Raw genomic sequence first — 15,257 nt, forward strand, 5'->3', positions numbered from 1 at the left:
AACAGGAAAGGAGACCAACTTGTTCACACTTGAGAAGCAAGTTGGATATAGCATAAGGGGACAAAACAAAATCCATCCATGCATATTCAAGCCCTTAAGGCTTACATGGATGAAATTCAAGGAGAGGTCTTTCAACTGTGATCTCTGGTAGCTTATTTCAAGAAGGATGTCAACAAACATGAGAAAACCCAAATAAGAGTAAAAGCAATTACAAGAAAAATAAATGTGAATTCTATTCAGATTTAGAAATATGGTTTAGAAGTGGGGATGGGATTCAGTCTTAACTAATGCAACTTAGTCTAGATTCTTAAATACTTACCGCCCTTCGAATCTATGTTTTAAAAAATCAAATAATGCTTTTTGCATCATGTCTGTCACCTGAAAGTAAAGAAGAAACAAACCAATTTAATGTGAGATTAGTGAATTAATATTTTTACTCTTAAATGAACAAAATGTTGCCAACCACAGGTGTGGGGGAATCTAATAAAATTTCACACACTTCGGCAGCATCAAGGTAGGCAATACCTTTTAAAATCATTGAACTAGTTCTCATCCTCTCATATTTACACACAGGGGGAAAAAGATACCTAATTAAATTAAATTTCTTACCTCATATCCCTTTAAGGAAGGCCCCACTAAGACTACTGGTCGCATAGAAGGCACTACATCATACGGAGGGATGTGTTCTGTCTGATAAAGAGAAAAAGCACTAAACTTCTAATTCCTACATAAAGGTTAATTCTAATATATTATTATTTTTATCTAGCTGAGGTTCCAGTGGTGTCACTGGGGGAAATCTGAGGTGCATTTTCCCCCCAGGGCTCTCCCAGCAACAACTTCAAAAGTATCAAAAGATTATTCATATTTGGGAGAATGTTTTAAAAATGCTTCCATCCAACCTTATTTGCATAGCCAGTTTAAATTATATTCACTCCATGTAACTGAAAGATAACCATCACTCTGAAAGAATGGCAAATGGACTATATCTATAGAACTCTATTGCCATCAACTTCTGGTAACTGAAGACTACTGTATAGTCAAAGCTGTTAGACAATTTAATAATAGAATTGAGGCTGTAGAGACAAGAGGCAAACAAAAGGTAAGAATCACCAGTCTTCACCCCTCAATATAAATATGGTTCATTAAACCATGATACTAATTTGAAATCTTTTTGATTGGATTTTTAAACTTACACTTTTATTTTCAAATCAACTGGCATATAAGTTCACAAATACAATTATCTTAGCAACTGCTGAATGCTATATTAGCAGAATTCTAAACAGTAATCCTCTCTAAAAGACTCCTGCTAATGGTAATGCATGTTTTGTAAATTACTTGCTTGATTTATCATGCAAAAGTTATGAATGGATAATTGACCATTCAATGTGTAAAATGTGTCATACAATTATATGCAAATATGGTCAAAAGAGTTTTTTATATATAAAAAACACATTACCAAAACCACCAAAAGTGGCTTATTTAAAACATTGTTTCAGTTTTGCTTGTTTGCAGTGGGCAAAATGTTTCAAATTCAAAACCACCAACCTGGAAAAAGCTTAAAAGTAGGTATGCCAGATCTATTTTTCAAGGGCCTACATAGTATAAATACATCAGTCAACATCACAGAATGTTGTCATTGTTCATTATTTCAGTATTCAACATGTCCCAAGTGTAGTAATAATAATAAAAGCAATAAGGTAGAATACAAACATAAGAAAACAAAGACAAACATTAATACAGCAACAGCACAAAATGCCACACAAGCAGCAGTCTAAAACATGGAACACAGTTGTGTCAGTGTTTGTTTCTGTTTACATGTAAATTTGACACATAATTGTTAAAGTAAGAAGAATGAATAACAGTGCCCAAGGCATCAAAAGCATGTGAATTTAATTTTTGCATGCCAGATCCACTAACTGCTTAGAAGTGAAGCCTGTTGACTCTGCTGTGTAATTATGAATATATACTTTTGGAATTATTCTTGCTATAAAGATAAATAACCTGGTGCATGCATTACTGTATCAGCCCTCATGAATAATGTTACAACTCTATTATATTTGCCAAATCAACATCCCACTATATTGTATCTCTATGTTTTATGGTGGCTATCCAAAAACCAGCCTCACTCTAATAACCCTTGAAAATTAGGGTAGGTACAGATATTACCTTATTTGATGGAATACTGGTACTTATTAAAATCAGCTGTATGCTAGCCTTTAGCTTTCCCCAGCTCTAATTAAATATGCTGTCAGTGACAATATGTTAGGGGACTGAAATGTGCAACAAGAGACTTTCACCTCCATGTTACTGTTTCAAATTCATTCCAGACAGTTAGGGAGGAATATTTTTTTCATCTGATGGCTGTGCTTTGACTGTTACAGTGAGTTAATTAGAGTATCTATCCAGATTGTGGTGAGCAAATGTCAACACATGACATGAATTTCTCCTGCACATGGCAATTTTGTTGAGATTTTGAGATATCTGCTTTTTAAAAGTGAAAGGACTAAAAAAGAATTATTAGGTGTGGCTCTTGGAAATAGCCTTTCATTACTAAGGAAGATTTAAGCCCAGTAAAAAGAAGGAAGTGAATCATATTTAACAGAAAATACACATGGGATCACAGAGGTGATGAATTAAAAAATATATTTATTTATGGGATTTATATCTTGCCTTTCTGGGGAGAAAAAGTAAAACACCCAATGTGCCCAACGTTTTTATGTACTAGTACTCTGTAAAGCAGTGGACAATGTAACTTTCATATCAACTGACATATGTAGATAAACAAGGCAAGCAAGGGAATTTTTTAATTCAAGAAGAACTGAACAGTTCTGAAGACGACTGGACTATTGTGAAAGTAGTGAATTTGTTGTTTCATTGAGCATGCCATAGACCACACTAGCAAAACATTGGTCTCTAGAAGAACAAGTATATCATGTATATATAATGCTAGGTGTGAATCTATTTTTTTTTAAAAAAAATTGAGATTGTTTTAGTAAAAATAAACAAATAAATAAATATTAATAGCTAGCTTTGCTTTCCACTTGCTCATAATTGGCTGCTAAATAACAAATTCTAATCAGGTCTTTGGGAGCATCTTGTAGTTTCCCAGACAAGGGATGAAAAGAGTATGAGAATACACCACATTTGTCAGCCTCCCTATTGAGTACCTTTTGACTATGAAGGGAGTCCCCAGTCCTGTTATCTAACAGGCAAGATGCTATAGTCTGACTGCTGGAGGAGAAGGCAAGAACAATGGGAAAGAATTTATATATGACAATAGGAAAAACTCACAGTAGACCGCCAAAACAAGCCTGCAGTTTTCCACTGGTCTTGCTCATCTGCAGATTTTGCACCTAGTGGATTAGAAGTTTAAATACTGACTAAATTAAAAATTGCAAGTTCTTTTTAAAGAACAAGATGAGTATCTGTTTAGATTTAACAAAAATGAATTATAGTTATAAGACTGAATTACAAGTAAAAAATCTGGAAAAATGACAAAGAATAAGCATGCACTAGATCGGTGCATTATCTGGTCTTGTCAATTTTTGTTTACTTCTGTGGATGTTTAAAGAAATTCCCCTGGCAGCCTATTATTCCATCAAAAAGGAAAAGTACCATAAGCAACATTTGACTAAGTCACTCACAGGGCCTGGTCTGCCTGTTTCTACTGTACTGGAACAGCTAGCAGTCTGATAAGTTTCTTCCTTTGTACTGAAATGATTGCACTACATAAACTGTAGGTGATGCTAATGATGCCAGTGGCAGAATAAATACAACTCGTGTCAAGTAAACTTACCGATTTCTGCTTCTGCTTAGCTACAGCAGCATGGAAAAGAAACAAAGAATAACAAAAGCATGCATGTTATTGGCTTGTCAAAGGACGCAGACAGTCAACAGGACTCAAAATGTGACGCAGTGCAGGTGAGCAGGTGTACAGATGGCAGCTTGGAAGTAGGTGTTACCTTCTTAAAGAAGGGCATTCTTTTCTCTTTGGAGTGGGGTGATGTGACACTGTTTGCACTGGGTTTGGGGGAGCGATGGTTTGCTGGAATATCAATTTCTTCTGCATCTAAACCAGTGGCATCTATGTCTATAGCTATATATAGATAAACAATGTACAATTATCAGATGGCAGGGAGAGGAGAAAAGGGTTAAAAAGAAATAGTAAGCAACAGTATCCCAGGTCAGATGTCCGTCAGAAATATCAAACAGAATAAAAACAAAAGGGGGAATTTTAAAATGTACAATACTCAGGGATTAAATGTAGGCATACAGATACAATTATATACAATTATAAATTGTATTTAATTTTTGTTCAATTTTAAGTTTTTCCAGCTTTACCAATACAAATGTATCCTTCATTATACTGGAATATACACTTTCAAGAATGACTGAAGGTTTATACCAACTTTGAATCCATAACCAAGCTCTCAGAACTAGTGACCTAGGTTGGGCCCTAGGCAAATCCCAAATCCAAGTGGCATAGATTACTTAACCTCAAAAAAGAATGCATATCACACATACTTATCTTGTGGCCTGTAGTATCCTGCCCCCCAAGTGATTAAAACCTACTGATGGGTCATGGAATTCAAATGAGTGGGTCATATTGCCAGTGGTAGTTAAGGGCAATTAACCGCAGGGGGTCTGACTTCTTGTTGGGGTTGGAACCTGTTGGTTCCTTTCATGAAAAGTTGTGAATCGCTATAATGATTTGACAGATCAACATTCACCTCTTGTGAAAACTTTTAATGTATCACATACAGAAAATTTTAAATGCTATAAAAAATAAGTGTTTGATTATGTGAAACAGGCAGAAAACCAAACCTGTTTTATATAGCTGAAGTTTTAAAAGTCTTTTAAATGAAAGTTATCTATAGTCATCTAGGAAATGCTATAGGTATTGAGGGCTCCAGCTGCTTTTGTTTAAGTGAAAACTGAACAATAAACTGAGGATACATTCCTATTATATAAAGCCTTGCATCTTAAGGCAATAGGAAGAAGGGGAGGAGGAGGGAAAGACTATTATAGGACACTATGGAGCACACAAATGTCTTATTGAAAGGGTTTTCTAACAATTATATTGATTGGAAAAATTAACAAAGATAGATGACCAATTACCATTAAAGAGATGCAAATTCAACTGAAAATGTTCAAGCATTATGTCTATTAGGCTACCAATTTAGGTCCATTTTAACAAGTTCCCAGATTAAACATGAAGCCACAAGACAATTAATGGCATATGAAAAAATAATAGTGGAAGGAAAAATAATAGCAAAAGTGTTAATACCATCTTTGTATAAATCTATCATGGAGGTTCAATTTTGTTTCAGCAAAATTTCAGAAGGTGGTGAGAACTGAATTGGGATTTAGAAACTAAAGAAGATGCACAGAACAGGCTGTGGACAAAAGTGCCAAACAAATCCATACTGGCAACAACCAGAGAAAGAACCCTTAAAATTGTGCATGGCTGGTATTTAACCCGTAGCCATCTAGCATATATAAAACAGTGGGAGAACAGTTCTCCCACGTGTTGGAGAAGATGTCCCACTATAGGCACGTATCAGCACATGTGGAAGGAGTGCGCAAAAACAGAAAAGTTTGGGGGAAATAATGTACAGAAATATATTTGATTACAAGGCAGAGAGTCCCCATGAACCCAAGACTGGCTCTACTTTTATAGTCACAATATGTTGCAAATTTGAAACAAAGAACTCATAACACATCTATTAACTGCTGCAAGAAAAACTAGTGCCAGAACATAGAAATCATTACAATTATTAACTACGCACCAGTCTGACAAACAGCAAACTGACGCACCCACAAAAATAAAAATAGCAAGAAGCCAAAAGAAACAAGACAATTTTTACACAATCTGGTGTGACTTTATTGATCACACAAATAATGAGGCATATGGCAGAATAGTACCCATAGTTTGCAGCAGTCTTGTGCTCATGAAGTGCATATTTTAATTACCCTCTTCTCCCCTCCCTCCCTCCCTCCTTCCTATAAATTCTAATTGTTATTGATACAAAATACCTTTTATTTATGGTCACCAATCCAAGCAATACACATTATTATATATCATTTTATATCTGCAATAATTGTAATAATTTTGGTATATACACTTCGAAGCAACTTTGTTAATATATTCAGAAATGTTAAAAGAAGGGTCTTTATGACAACAGGGAGCTGGGTTGTATGATGAAAAGAAAGCAGTACAAAGATCTCCCTGTCTTAACTCCCAAAGGAACATATATGTGTAGCAAAAATATGCAATGAATATGCTTAAGTTCTCTATGCTTAAACTTCTATGATGCTTTTCATTGTGGATTACCTAATGCATTGCTGGTGTTTCATTACTACTACTACTACTACTACTACTACTACTACTACTGTTACTATTACTATTAGTGCCATTGGCAACAGAACTCAGCAATTGCTTAGCCATTATTTAAGTGATGATTTGATACCAGGATTGTACATTAAAGGGAAGTGAAAGGCTGTAAACATGTTTCTAGTTTACATGCTCAATCAATTTTGTAAAAAGAAAATCTGGATATATTGTTATTATCAATTTAAAAAGTATTCCTCTAAGAGATTTTATAGATCTCAGCGAAAATGTTTAATCTTTCTTCCTCTATTATTTATTAATTACATTTATATATCACTCTTCATGCAAAGATCACAGGGTGGTTCACAAAATAAAAATACAAATCACATACTAAAACAAAAAACACCCAAACCAATAACCCCAAAGAAGTTTAACCTGGGTGGGAGATGGCAGCAGCAGAAGAACTTAAACTATGGCAAAGGACGTTGATGGGCCCTTCCCTTTTTGGAGTTAGGGAAGCTTCCTACCAAGGAGATGTCAAGACTTAAGAAGAATGACCAACTAGTGTGGTTTGCGGGGGCCTGGCTGTGATGAGCGATTATGGTGAAGGCACTCAGTAGATGCTTGGAGACAGCCTGCATTTTCCTGGAAGTGTTGATACTGTGACTGAAACAACACACCCAGTCACTTTGGAATGTCGCCAACAAAGGTGCCCAACAAAGGCCATCGCTGGAGGAACTGGATCCATATACTCTCTTGCCAAGCCAAAGCTATGGCCTGGCAGTTTCCAGGTCCACCCAGCCAGTGACTGCTGGAGGGCCCCTTCCTCTTGGCCCTGGGCTCTGCAGCGCTTCTCCTGGTGCCCCATCAAACAGAAAGCACCAAGCTCACTGCTCATATGGCAAAGAGATTATCATTCAAGATAACCAAGGAAAGTTTTAGAAGCCAGGTATCAAAAGCAATCTATTTAATATTTCAAAACATGTTTTACCACATAAACAGTCTAGAGGCTAACAAAATGTGATGCTGCCAATCCTCTTTCCATGATCTTAGAGATGATCTAAAAATATTTGTTTAATAATCTAAGAAGAGTCCCGCTGGATCAGACTAGCAGCCTCAATGGGAAGTTCACAAGTAGGACAATAATCCGGTCCTTGCTGTTGTTTCTGGTGACTGTTATTCAGAGGCATGCTGCCTCTTACCTTAGAGATAACATACAGCTATCCTTCAAGCAGCCACTGATAATCCATGAATTTCTCTAATTCCCCTTTAAATGGCTCTAAGTTGGTGGCCATCACCACATCTTTTGGTAGCAAATTCCACTGTTTAACTGTGTAGGAACATAATGCTCTATGTAAGAACTTTCACCCCTTCCCCCCAAAGGCCACCATGACTGCTGCTGGCATGGTTCCAGTAAACCATGTAAAGCCACAGCCTCAGCTATAGGCCTCTACCCATTTTACTTGCCTGGCAAAACTGCTGGTAGATGTATAGCATATTCCACATAATAACTGGACTAAGAGACTATCACCTTCAACAAAGATCCACAACTTACATTATCACTCTAACATAAATACATGAACTAGCCAGAGTGATGCTCTTTAAGTTCTGTTCTACTCCTCATTACCAGTTTTTACATGAATGAGTCTTGCTAAAATCATCTATACCCTGAACCTGTTAATTAAAAAATGAAAAAGGGTTGATTTCACACTTCTACTGAAAAGTGTAATGTGCAGGAAGACAATAGTTATATTAATTATTATTTATAAGTGTGAAAAAAGCAATGGCCCACTTACCAGATGATGGAGGTGTAGACTTTCTGGAACTAGGTACTACGTCACCCAAACTGGATGATGAATTTCCTCCTGATTTACTAGAGTAAAGTAAATAAACATTCACTTTTCTAATATAATGCTCACAAGGTATAAATGTGATGATGTTCAGTGAAAACTGTAAGATTAGTGGAATTGTTAGGAATTTCCACAGAAACCAAATCTTGGTCCTGAAGGCCAAATGACATGATGCCTTTAATCTGTCTCTACAAAACAGAGATGATGATGATGATGATGATTTATACCCCACCCATCTGGCTGGGTTTCCCCAGCCACTCTGGGCAGCCTACCAACAGATATTAATAATGATAATAATAAAAAGCAATTAAACATTAAAAACTTCCCTAAAATGACTACTTCAATATTAAAAGGCCTGATATACCCTGGTAAGGGTCCACAGAAACAATATTTTTGGACTGCATAGAGTTTGAAGATCATATTAAAATATTGCTGATGGCTCTGAGTTGTCATGGCAAAAAACTGACAGATTAAATAAATAAATAAAACCCACAATAAACATATGGGTGTTGATGGTAGCTTCAATTAAAAAACCACACATCTGTAGTCAACCATCAATCATCAAGGAATATATATATATAGTCGACAATTTATAGGAGGAAAAGACTACAGAGATTTAAAAGTTCTCTTTTCACCACTTTTGGCTATTATTGTGAAATGACAACAATAAAAATACCATCTTTCACAAATATAACTAAAGTGGAAATTTTATTCTCTCTCTGAAAGAAGTAAAATAGCAATTAGCAGCTTACGACAATATTGAGGAAGAGAACCTTGCTCAGGGAGTCTTAGTTCTACACATGTGGAAACAAATTCAAATCAAAAGAGCCAATTCAGACAATACTTGACTCCAAGGATTGTAGCTGCAGAGTGATGCAGAGAGGCCTTGGTTTTGTGCAGGGAGACTGAATTAGCAAGTTCCTGTATTTCTTTAATCTCCTTGCAGAAAACCAAGGCCTCTCATCAATCCTTTATGAGAGACAGAAGGAGCATGTAAACTGGAAGCATGTTCATAGCCTTTCCCTTCAAAGTACGATCCTGGCATTAAAGCTTCACTTAAAGAATGGCTCTGGTAAATAAGAGTGGAGAATGAGAATAACAGGATTTTTACACACACCCCACCACCACCACCACCACCAAGGAAGAAAAATATATCCAGGCTTTTTAATTTTAACAACTTCCCATAGATTAAATCACGGTCTCTGTGTAATTGTTATTGATTACCTGGAGTAAAATTTCCCTTGTTTAGCCTTTTGTTCATGCTGCAGCCTCATATTTTCTAATTTGACTGGACTTGGTATGAATCCTATTTCACAGCCTTCTTTTACCAATCGTCCTATCCACCAGTCGTTGTTAAATTTCTAGAGAAAAGAATAGATTAATGAATTTAAATTTCAGAAGTTTTCCTTTTTGCTATTGCCAAAGAATTCTCCCCTCATCCTAACATATCACATTCACCATGCTGGTAAATGATCATGCTAGTAATTGCATATAATGTATCTACATAGTGTTTTTAAGCCTAGGAAGTAGATGTCTAAATAAAATATCATCAAGCATGTGTGAATGTAGATAGAGGGTCTGGGGGTTGTTAGATTTATCAGAATTTAGCCCTTAACCAAAATGAGTAAGAATGTGGATGAAAGGATACAGAAAGGAAAGATGTATATCTGAAATAAAGAAGTAAAAGCTTGAAGCTAGAATTAGCAGGCTGTAATCCAAAGAGTCATGTTGTACCTTAAAATTCCCCTCATGCAGTAGAAGACAAAACAGTCAAGACTTGTTTATTCACCTACTCTCTCGGCCAACTAGTAATTGCTTTAATAAAAGGATTCTAAATCCCCTACACAGCAGGTGTGGAGTGAGAAGAGGGACAGACAACAGGATTAAGGAAGAAATGGGCAGGAACCCTAGTATCTGACTCATTCCTGATGCATCAGGAAATTTAGAAAAGTATTTCACCCTGACAATGCTATTTCAAGCTAACACAGAATGACTTTTAGGTGTTGGAGAAAGTATGGGCTCTATCCAACCAAAATTAAGTGCTTTTGAGTCTCATTAACTTTGATGGGAGAAAATCACGCATGTGCAATGGGACTTGTGTACTTAAGTTTGGCTGCATGATAAGGATTGCACTACAAGTTTTGAACGATTAAGCATCATGTCACCATCCACAAAGCAATCCATGTTTACTTAGTCCTGAAATATTTGGTAAGATGACATGCATTAACTACACATGAGGTGGAGCACCCATGTGTTAGAAAGCACATTATACTGAATTTCCATAAAGCAAGAGTAAATAATTTAAAAGAGAAAATGGGTAGTCTCTTCTCTAATTCATGGAAACATGAGAAATGGAAAATAAGAGGACAAGAAATCCAGCAATAGATATCTCGGAAGACCATCGCACAAGTGCTATAAACAAGCAAACTGTACCTCCTCAGCAGTAACTCGTTTTTATTTTCGAAAAGGTAACCAATTTATACAAGCTGCCATTCAGATTTTTCAAGCTGAAGTGTTGGCCCAGCTACATTTTGGGATCCCAGTATGGATACAATCAAGTATGAGACAATGTGTGCAGAATTAAGTAGACACATAACAGAATACTGGGTGTGGATTAGCACTATAAAATATGGGCTGCATTGCCATTTTTGTTCCCAACCTTCAAATCTGGTTTCCAATTTACTTAAGGACTCCTATAAATCCAGATGGCTCCAACCCATACACAGCGAAATTAGATCTATTGGTATTGTCTTGAAATTATTGTATAATTCTAGTGAGCAATATATTTATCACAATATCAAAATTAGATTAAGGGCTATTGGGGGGGACATTGAGTCAGCTGTAAATAAAATCTGCTCCCCCAAGTTCTATGGTTTAAATACAACCAATAACAGGATTACTTATATCTCAAAGTGAATAATTCCAGCCCAACATAGGGCATTTACCTTAGCCTGATGTTTCTCCCTGGGCCTTTGTTAAAGGCAGGTATTTAAATATCCCTTGAAATGATAGACATTGTGGATGTTATTTGAATGTGCTGGACACTGTAGAACATATTCTTTTCTACTGTCCACTGTACAACCAGTTACGTAAACGTGTGTTATCCCCCTTTTTGGGTAGTTTAACATCAGGGCACAATGAAAACATCAGATTCTACTTGTCTGATATTAACCCAGAGGTAACATTCTGTCAATAGTATCTCTTAAGAGTGGTGAATGGCAGTGGGAAGACATACTATATCTTATATGGCTGCTTCTTTGTATATTTTTTAATTCTTTTGTATATGGATACTTTAAAATGGTCTGTATCTGTAATACCTAATAAATGTTTGGAGAAATAAAAAGAAAGATTGGAAATAGTGCCACATTTTTTCAGGATCATTCTTTCCTTAATATGACTCCAATACTAGGATTTATTATTAATACAGTGTATCTTTTTTGTTTGTTTCATATGAATTACATAGAAATATATAGACTGGTTGGGTGGCATCTGTTTCAGGAGACAATGGAAGGGTGTGCCTTTGGGGGTGAAGTAATAGGGTTGTATAATTAATTAATGTCTAATTAATGGACTGAAATTAGTAATGTCCATTATTTTCAATGCATCATATCTGAGTAGGATTAACAAAGAATACTACATTTTTTGTAATTGCTTCATTCTCACTTTATAATGCACAAAAAGCAATAACCACAGTAAAGAGGAGAAAAAAATCAAAGAAATGAAAAGAAAAGAGAGGAAAATATATGAAGAGAGGGGAAGGAGTGGCAGTATTTCAACAACAGCATTATAACTGCAGACAATTGGCCTTCAGAAGGGATACAACCATTTGTGATTTATTCATGGTTCAGAAAAGACTGGTGTGCATACAAGACACAATTTGCATTTAAAAAGGAAGGAAGGAGTTACTCCTTATTTGCTATCAGACTAGGTTAAGGAAAAATGCCAATTTGTTATATACTTCTTGTTCATCATTACACAGCCAAATACAAATACTCTTTCCAAATACTCTTTCTTTTGCTAACATTTTTATTTTCTTCAAACCACAAAAGACTCTTTAATAGAATATTACATATCTGCTTTAAATGGCTATTACTTTCCTGAGTAAAAATCTGGCTAGTCTAAAAGAGTATCCAGATGTATTACTATCTACAGGTTAGCCATTTCAATCACTTTATGCAGACATTATCTCTTATTTGCTGCTATCGCGGTAAACTGCATGGACACCAAAGGTATATTGACTTAGAAGTCTACTGTAAGTGTCACAGAAACATTTATGTAGCACTTTAGCTTACTGTCTGAAAAAGAAAAAACGAGACAAAAGCAATTCACTGAATCTTCTGATTACTAAGGGCAAAGGCATTGCAGCATTTAAACTGACCCAGTTTGTACAAACCATGGTTTAGTGCGAATGAGCAAATGTGTGGTTTTCTGGAGAGAATATCATATCATGTCTACTCTGCTCCTCCTCTCTTCCTGCTGCTACTATGGAGTTGGTTAGCATTATGTCCAAAGCCTAGGCTTATGTTTTATCTCCAGACAAACAACAAACTGTAGCAAAAAACAAAACAAAACCCTTGGCTACAGTTCATGGTTTGTCTGGAGTGAAACAAACCACAAATCCAGGTTTGGACATAATGCTATGCCAAACCATGGCTTAGCTCATAGCTGTATGGCAGCAGCAGGAACAGAGATGAGGCAAAGTGGCTGCAATCTGGGAACCCAAATGTTTGTTCATGATGTATAAACATTACTTTTAAACGAAAATGAGAAAGGAAGAGTGGCACACAGTCTCTATCATATGTAAAATCTTGCTGGATTCCATCCAGCGTAAATAAAGCAGCATACTTTATATTACTGCAATCACAGCTATAAGTGAAATATAAGCTGTCTTACTTCTTTAACATGAAGAAAATCTTTCGCTTCAAATGAGATGGCCATGCCTGGGACTGGTACATCATCCTCGTGGGCTGCACTGTAGCTAACATTTGTCCGGACTGCAAATGCAACAGGTTTTGTCTGTAGAGCAAAATGAGAGAAAGAGAGTTGATATTTCCCCCGGCATTAAAATGTGCTTGTCTTCAATGAAAACACTGAAAAGTCTGGGGAGTATTTCATAAGAGGCAATCAAAGTGATGATATTATGCTGAGGATAGATGGCAGTTTTCCAAATAACTTAGAAGTGGGAGACCTGTAACAAATTTGATTATTCCAGAGGCACTTCACAAGGTCAGGGAGAAGACTCATTGCCTGTTGACAAGTTTCCCAGACTTGCCCACTGACAACTCTCCCAGCAAGTATAGTTAACAGTTACCTAGACATTAGAAAGTAAAGCAGCTTTGGTATCTCATCTGTGGTACCAGACAAGTCTCTTTTGTAACCTAATTATGAAGCTTATAAAGAAGAACAAATGCAAGGAGTCTGTTTCCAACAAATCTGAAAGTTCGTTCATTTATATCCACCCTTGCCCATTAAGTGACACAGCATCTTTATGTGGTGATTGCCTATTGAAAACATCATACATATTGTTGGGAGAAATGGCTTCTCTGCAACAGGATGGGGGGGGGGAATCAGTGATGGGGCTCTAAAACAAAAGGTTGCAATGTGGAGTTGTTCAGGATTCCAACTACTTCCCATGGTTTTCTTCCCCTTACACCACCAGTCAGTGAGCATTCCAAACTTACTGGGCATGCTCACTGGACTATTTTCTTGGGGGGGGGGTTACACCTCAATTTGGGGTTGCTTTGCCATTTTTACTTTATTTTACTAAAGATGTTTTGCACTCCTGCAAACCTCAAAGTTACCCCAAGTCGCCTAGTATGAATACATATGTATAAAGATACAATATATGAATTAGATGTGATTTCAATTCAGTGAACATTATAGTATAGTAAATGTGATTCTCCCCTCTATTTTGCAAACAAGCAGATTCTGCAGTGAAGTTAAGTTAGCAACTGACAACAGGTAATATCACATGCTTAGAAGATATAACTAATACGATTATAAAACTATTCATGTTTGTGGCCTTCATGGTAGAAATATATTATTTTACATTAGGAGTAGAGAACATTTTTTTTCTGGTAAGGACCACAATCGCCTGAGGTAATCCATTGAGGGCTACATGCAAATGATGAGCAAAAGTAAAAAATGTGCAGATTACCACCTTTTTGCCACTTCTTTAACAACCCTCTCCCTCCACAACAGTCTGCCAGGGGACAAAGGACTTTTGCCATAGGTCTAAACTGATATTTTACTAAAACTGGTATTTATTTATTTTTTTTAAATGGAAAGAGGCTAGTGTGAGTACTTGAGTCCAAAGCCATTTAGGGCTTTATATGCTGGTACTAACACACTTAACATGTTATCTAAACTAGAATATTTGAACACAAGCATCACAGTTCAGTGAGAACAGGTTCAGAAGCAAAAGTAGGCAGAGGAACAATAAATTTTATCTTTGTACAGTCGGCTAGTTCCAACACACACACACACACACACACACACACACACACACACACACACACAATTCTCTCTCCATTAGCCAGACAAGCAAGAGACACTATCAATGTTCGAGCACACATTCCAGACAGGCAAAAAACACTTGGGCTGCAAAGCAAAGCCAGTGAGGAGTGTTGCCAAGGGAGAGGGTGCATGGCTTGGGGACAGTTCTGAGGGTCAGTAAAAGAGGACTTCAGGACCACATCTGGCTCCTGGGCCTGAGGTTCCCACCTGTGATCTGAACATCAGAGAACTAAAGCTTGATTCACAAGTTGGATGCAATTTTTGCAGCTTGTATAAAGTACATCCACAAAGTTTAGGCAGATTCATTCAGAAGAAATTCTGGCATGGTTTGAACTGAACAACCTGGGCAAAATTTCATACCAGTGACTAACTGTGGTTTGGCATCCACACAATATATCTCCATTGGCAACTGTACCTCCAGTATAGCTTATGAAATGGGTGTAAATTTCAGCAGATGGCAATCTTAGTTAAGCTGACATCTCACAGAAGAAAGGGAAACAGCTTAAGAGAAAGTTATGATCAGGTGAAAGCACAAAGAATGAGATAAATTCTGGGTCTAT

At 36.6% G+C, this 15,257-nt stretch overlaps 1 protein-coding gene across 10 annotated transcripts in view; it reads right to left on the bottom strand.

Annotated features, from left to right (window-relative positions):
- Positions 1 to 15,257, bottom strand: part of CACNB2 (calcium voltage-gated channel auxiliary subunit beta 2) — a 133,510-nt gene that overhangs the window by 12,563 nt on the left and 105,690 nt on the right. For 6 of the 10 annotated variants that reach the window (XM_081882085.1, XM_081882091.1, XM_081882089.1 and 3 more), the window contains 6 exons: positions 13,075 to 13,197; positions 9,406 to 9,542; positions 8,128 to 8,204; positions 3,963 to 4,096; positions 610 to 690; positions 320 to 378 (listed from right to left, as the gene is read on the bottom strand). In XM_081882085.1, coding sequence (XP_081738211.1) covers positions 320 to 378; positions 610 to 690; positions 3,963 to 4,096; positions 8,128 to 8,204; positions 9,406 to 9,542; positions 13,075 to 13,197 — 611 coding nt within the window. Of the gene's footprint in view, positions 1 to 319; positions 379 to 609; positions 691 to 3,291; positions 3,354 to 3,796; positions 3,817 to 3,962; positions 4,097 to 8,127; positions 8,205 to 9,405; positions 9,543 to 13,074; positions 13,198 to 15,257 lie in introns of all 10 variants that reach the window. The other 4 variants (XM_081882088.1, XM_081882094.1, XM_081882093.1 and 1 more) reach the window with 2 other exon arrangements.

This window comes from Podarcis erhardii (assembly GCF_964252035.2).
Source record: "Podarcis erhardii genome assembly, chromosome: 12".
Lineage (NCBI taxonomy): Eukaryota > Metazoa > Chordata > Lepidosauria > Squamata > Lacertidae > Podarcis > Podarcis erhardii.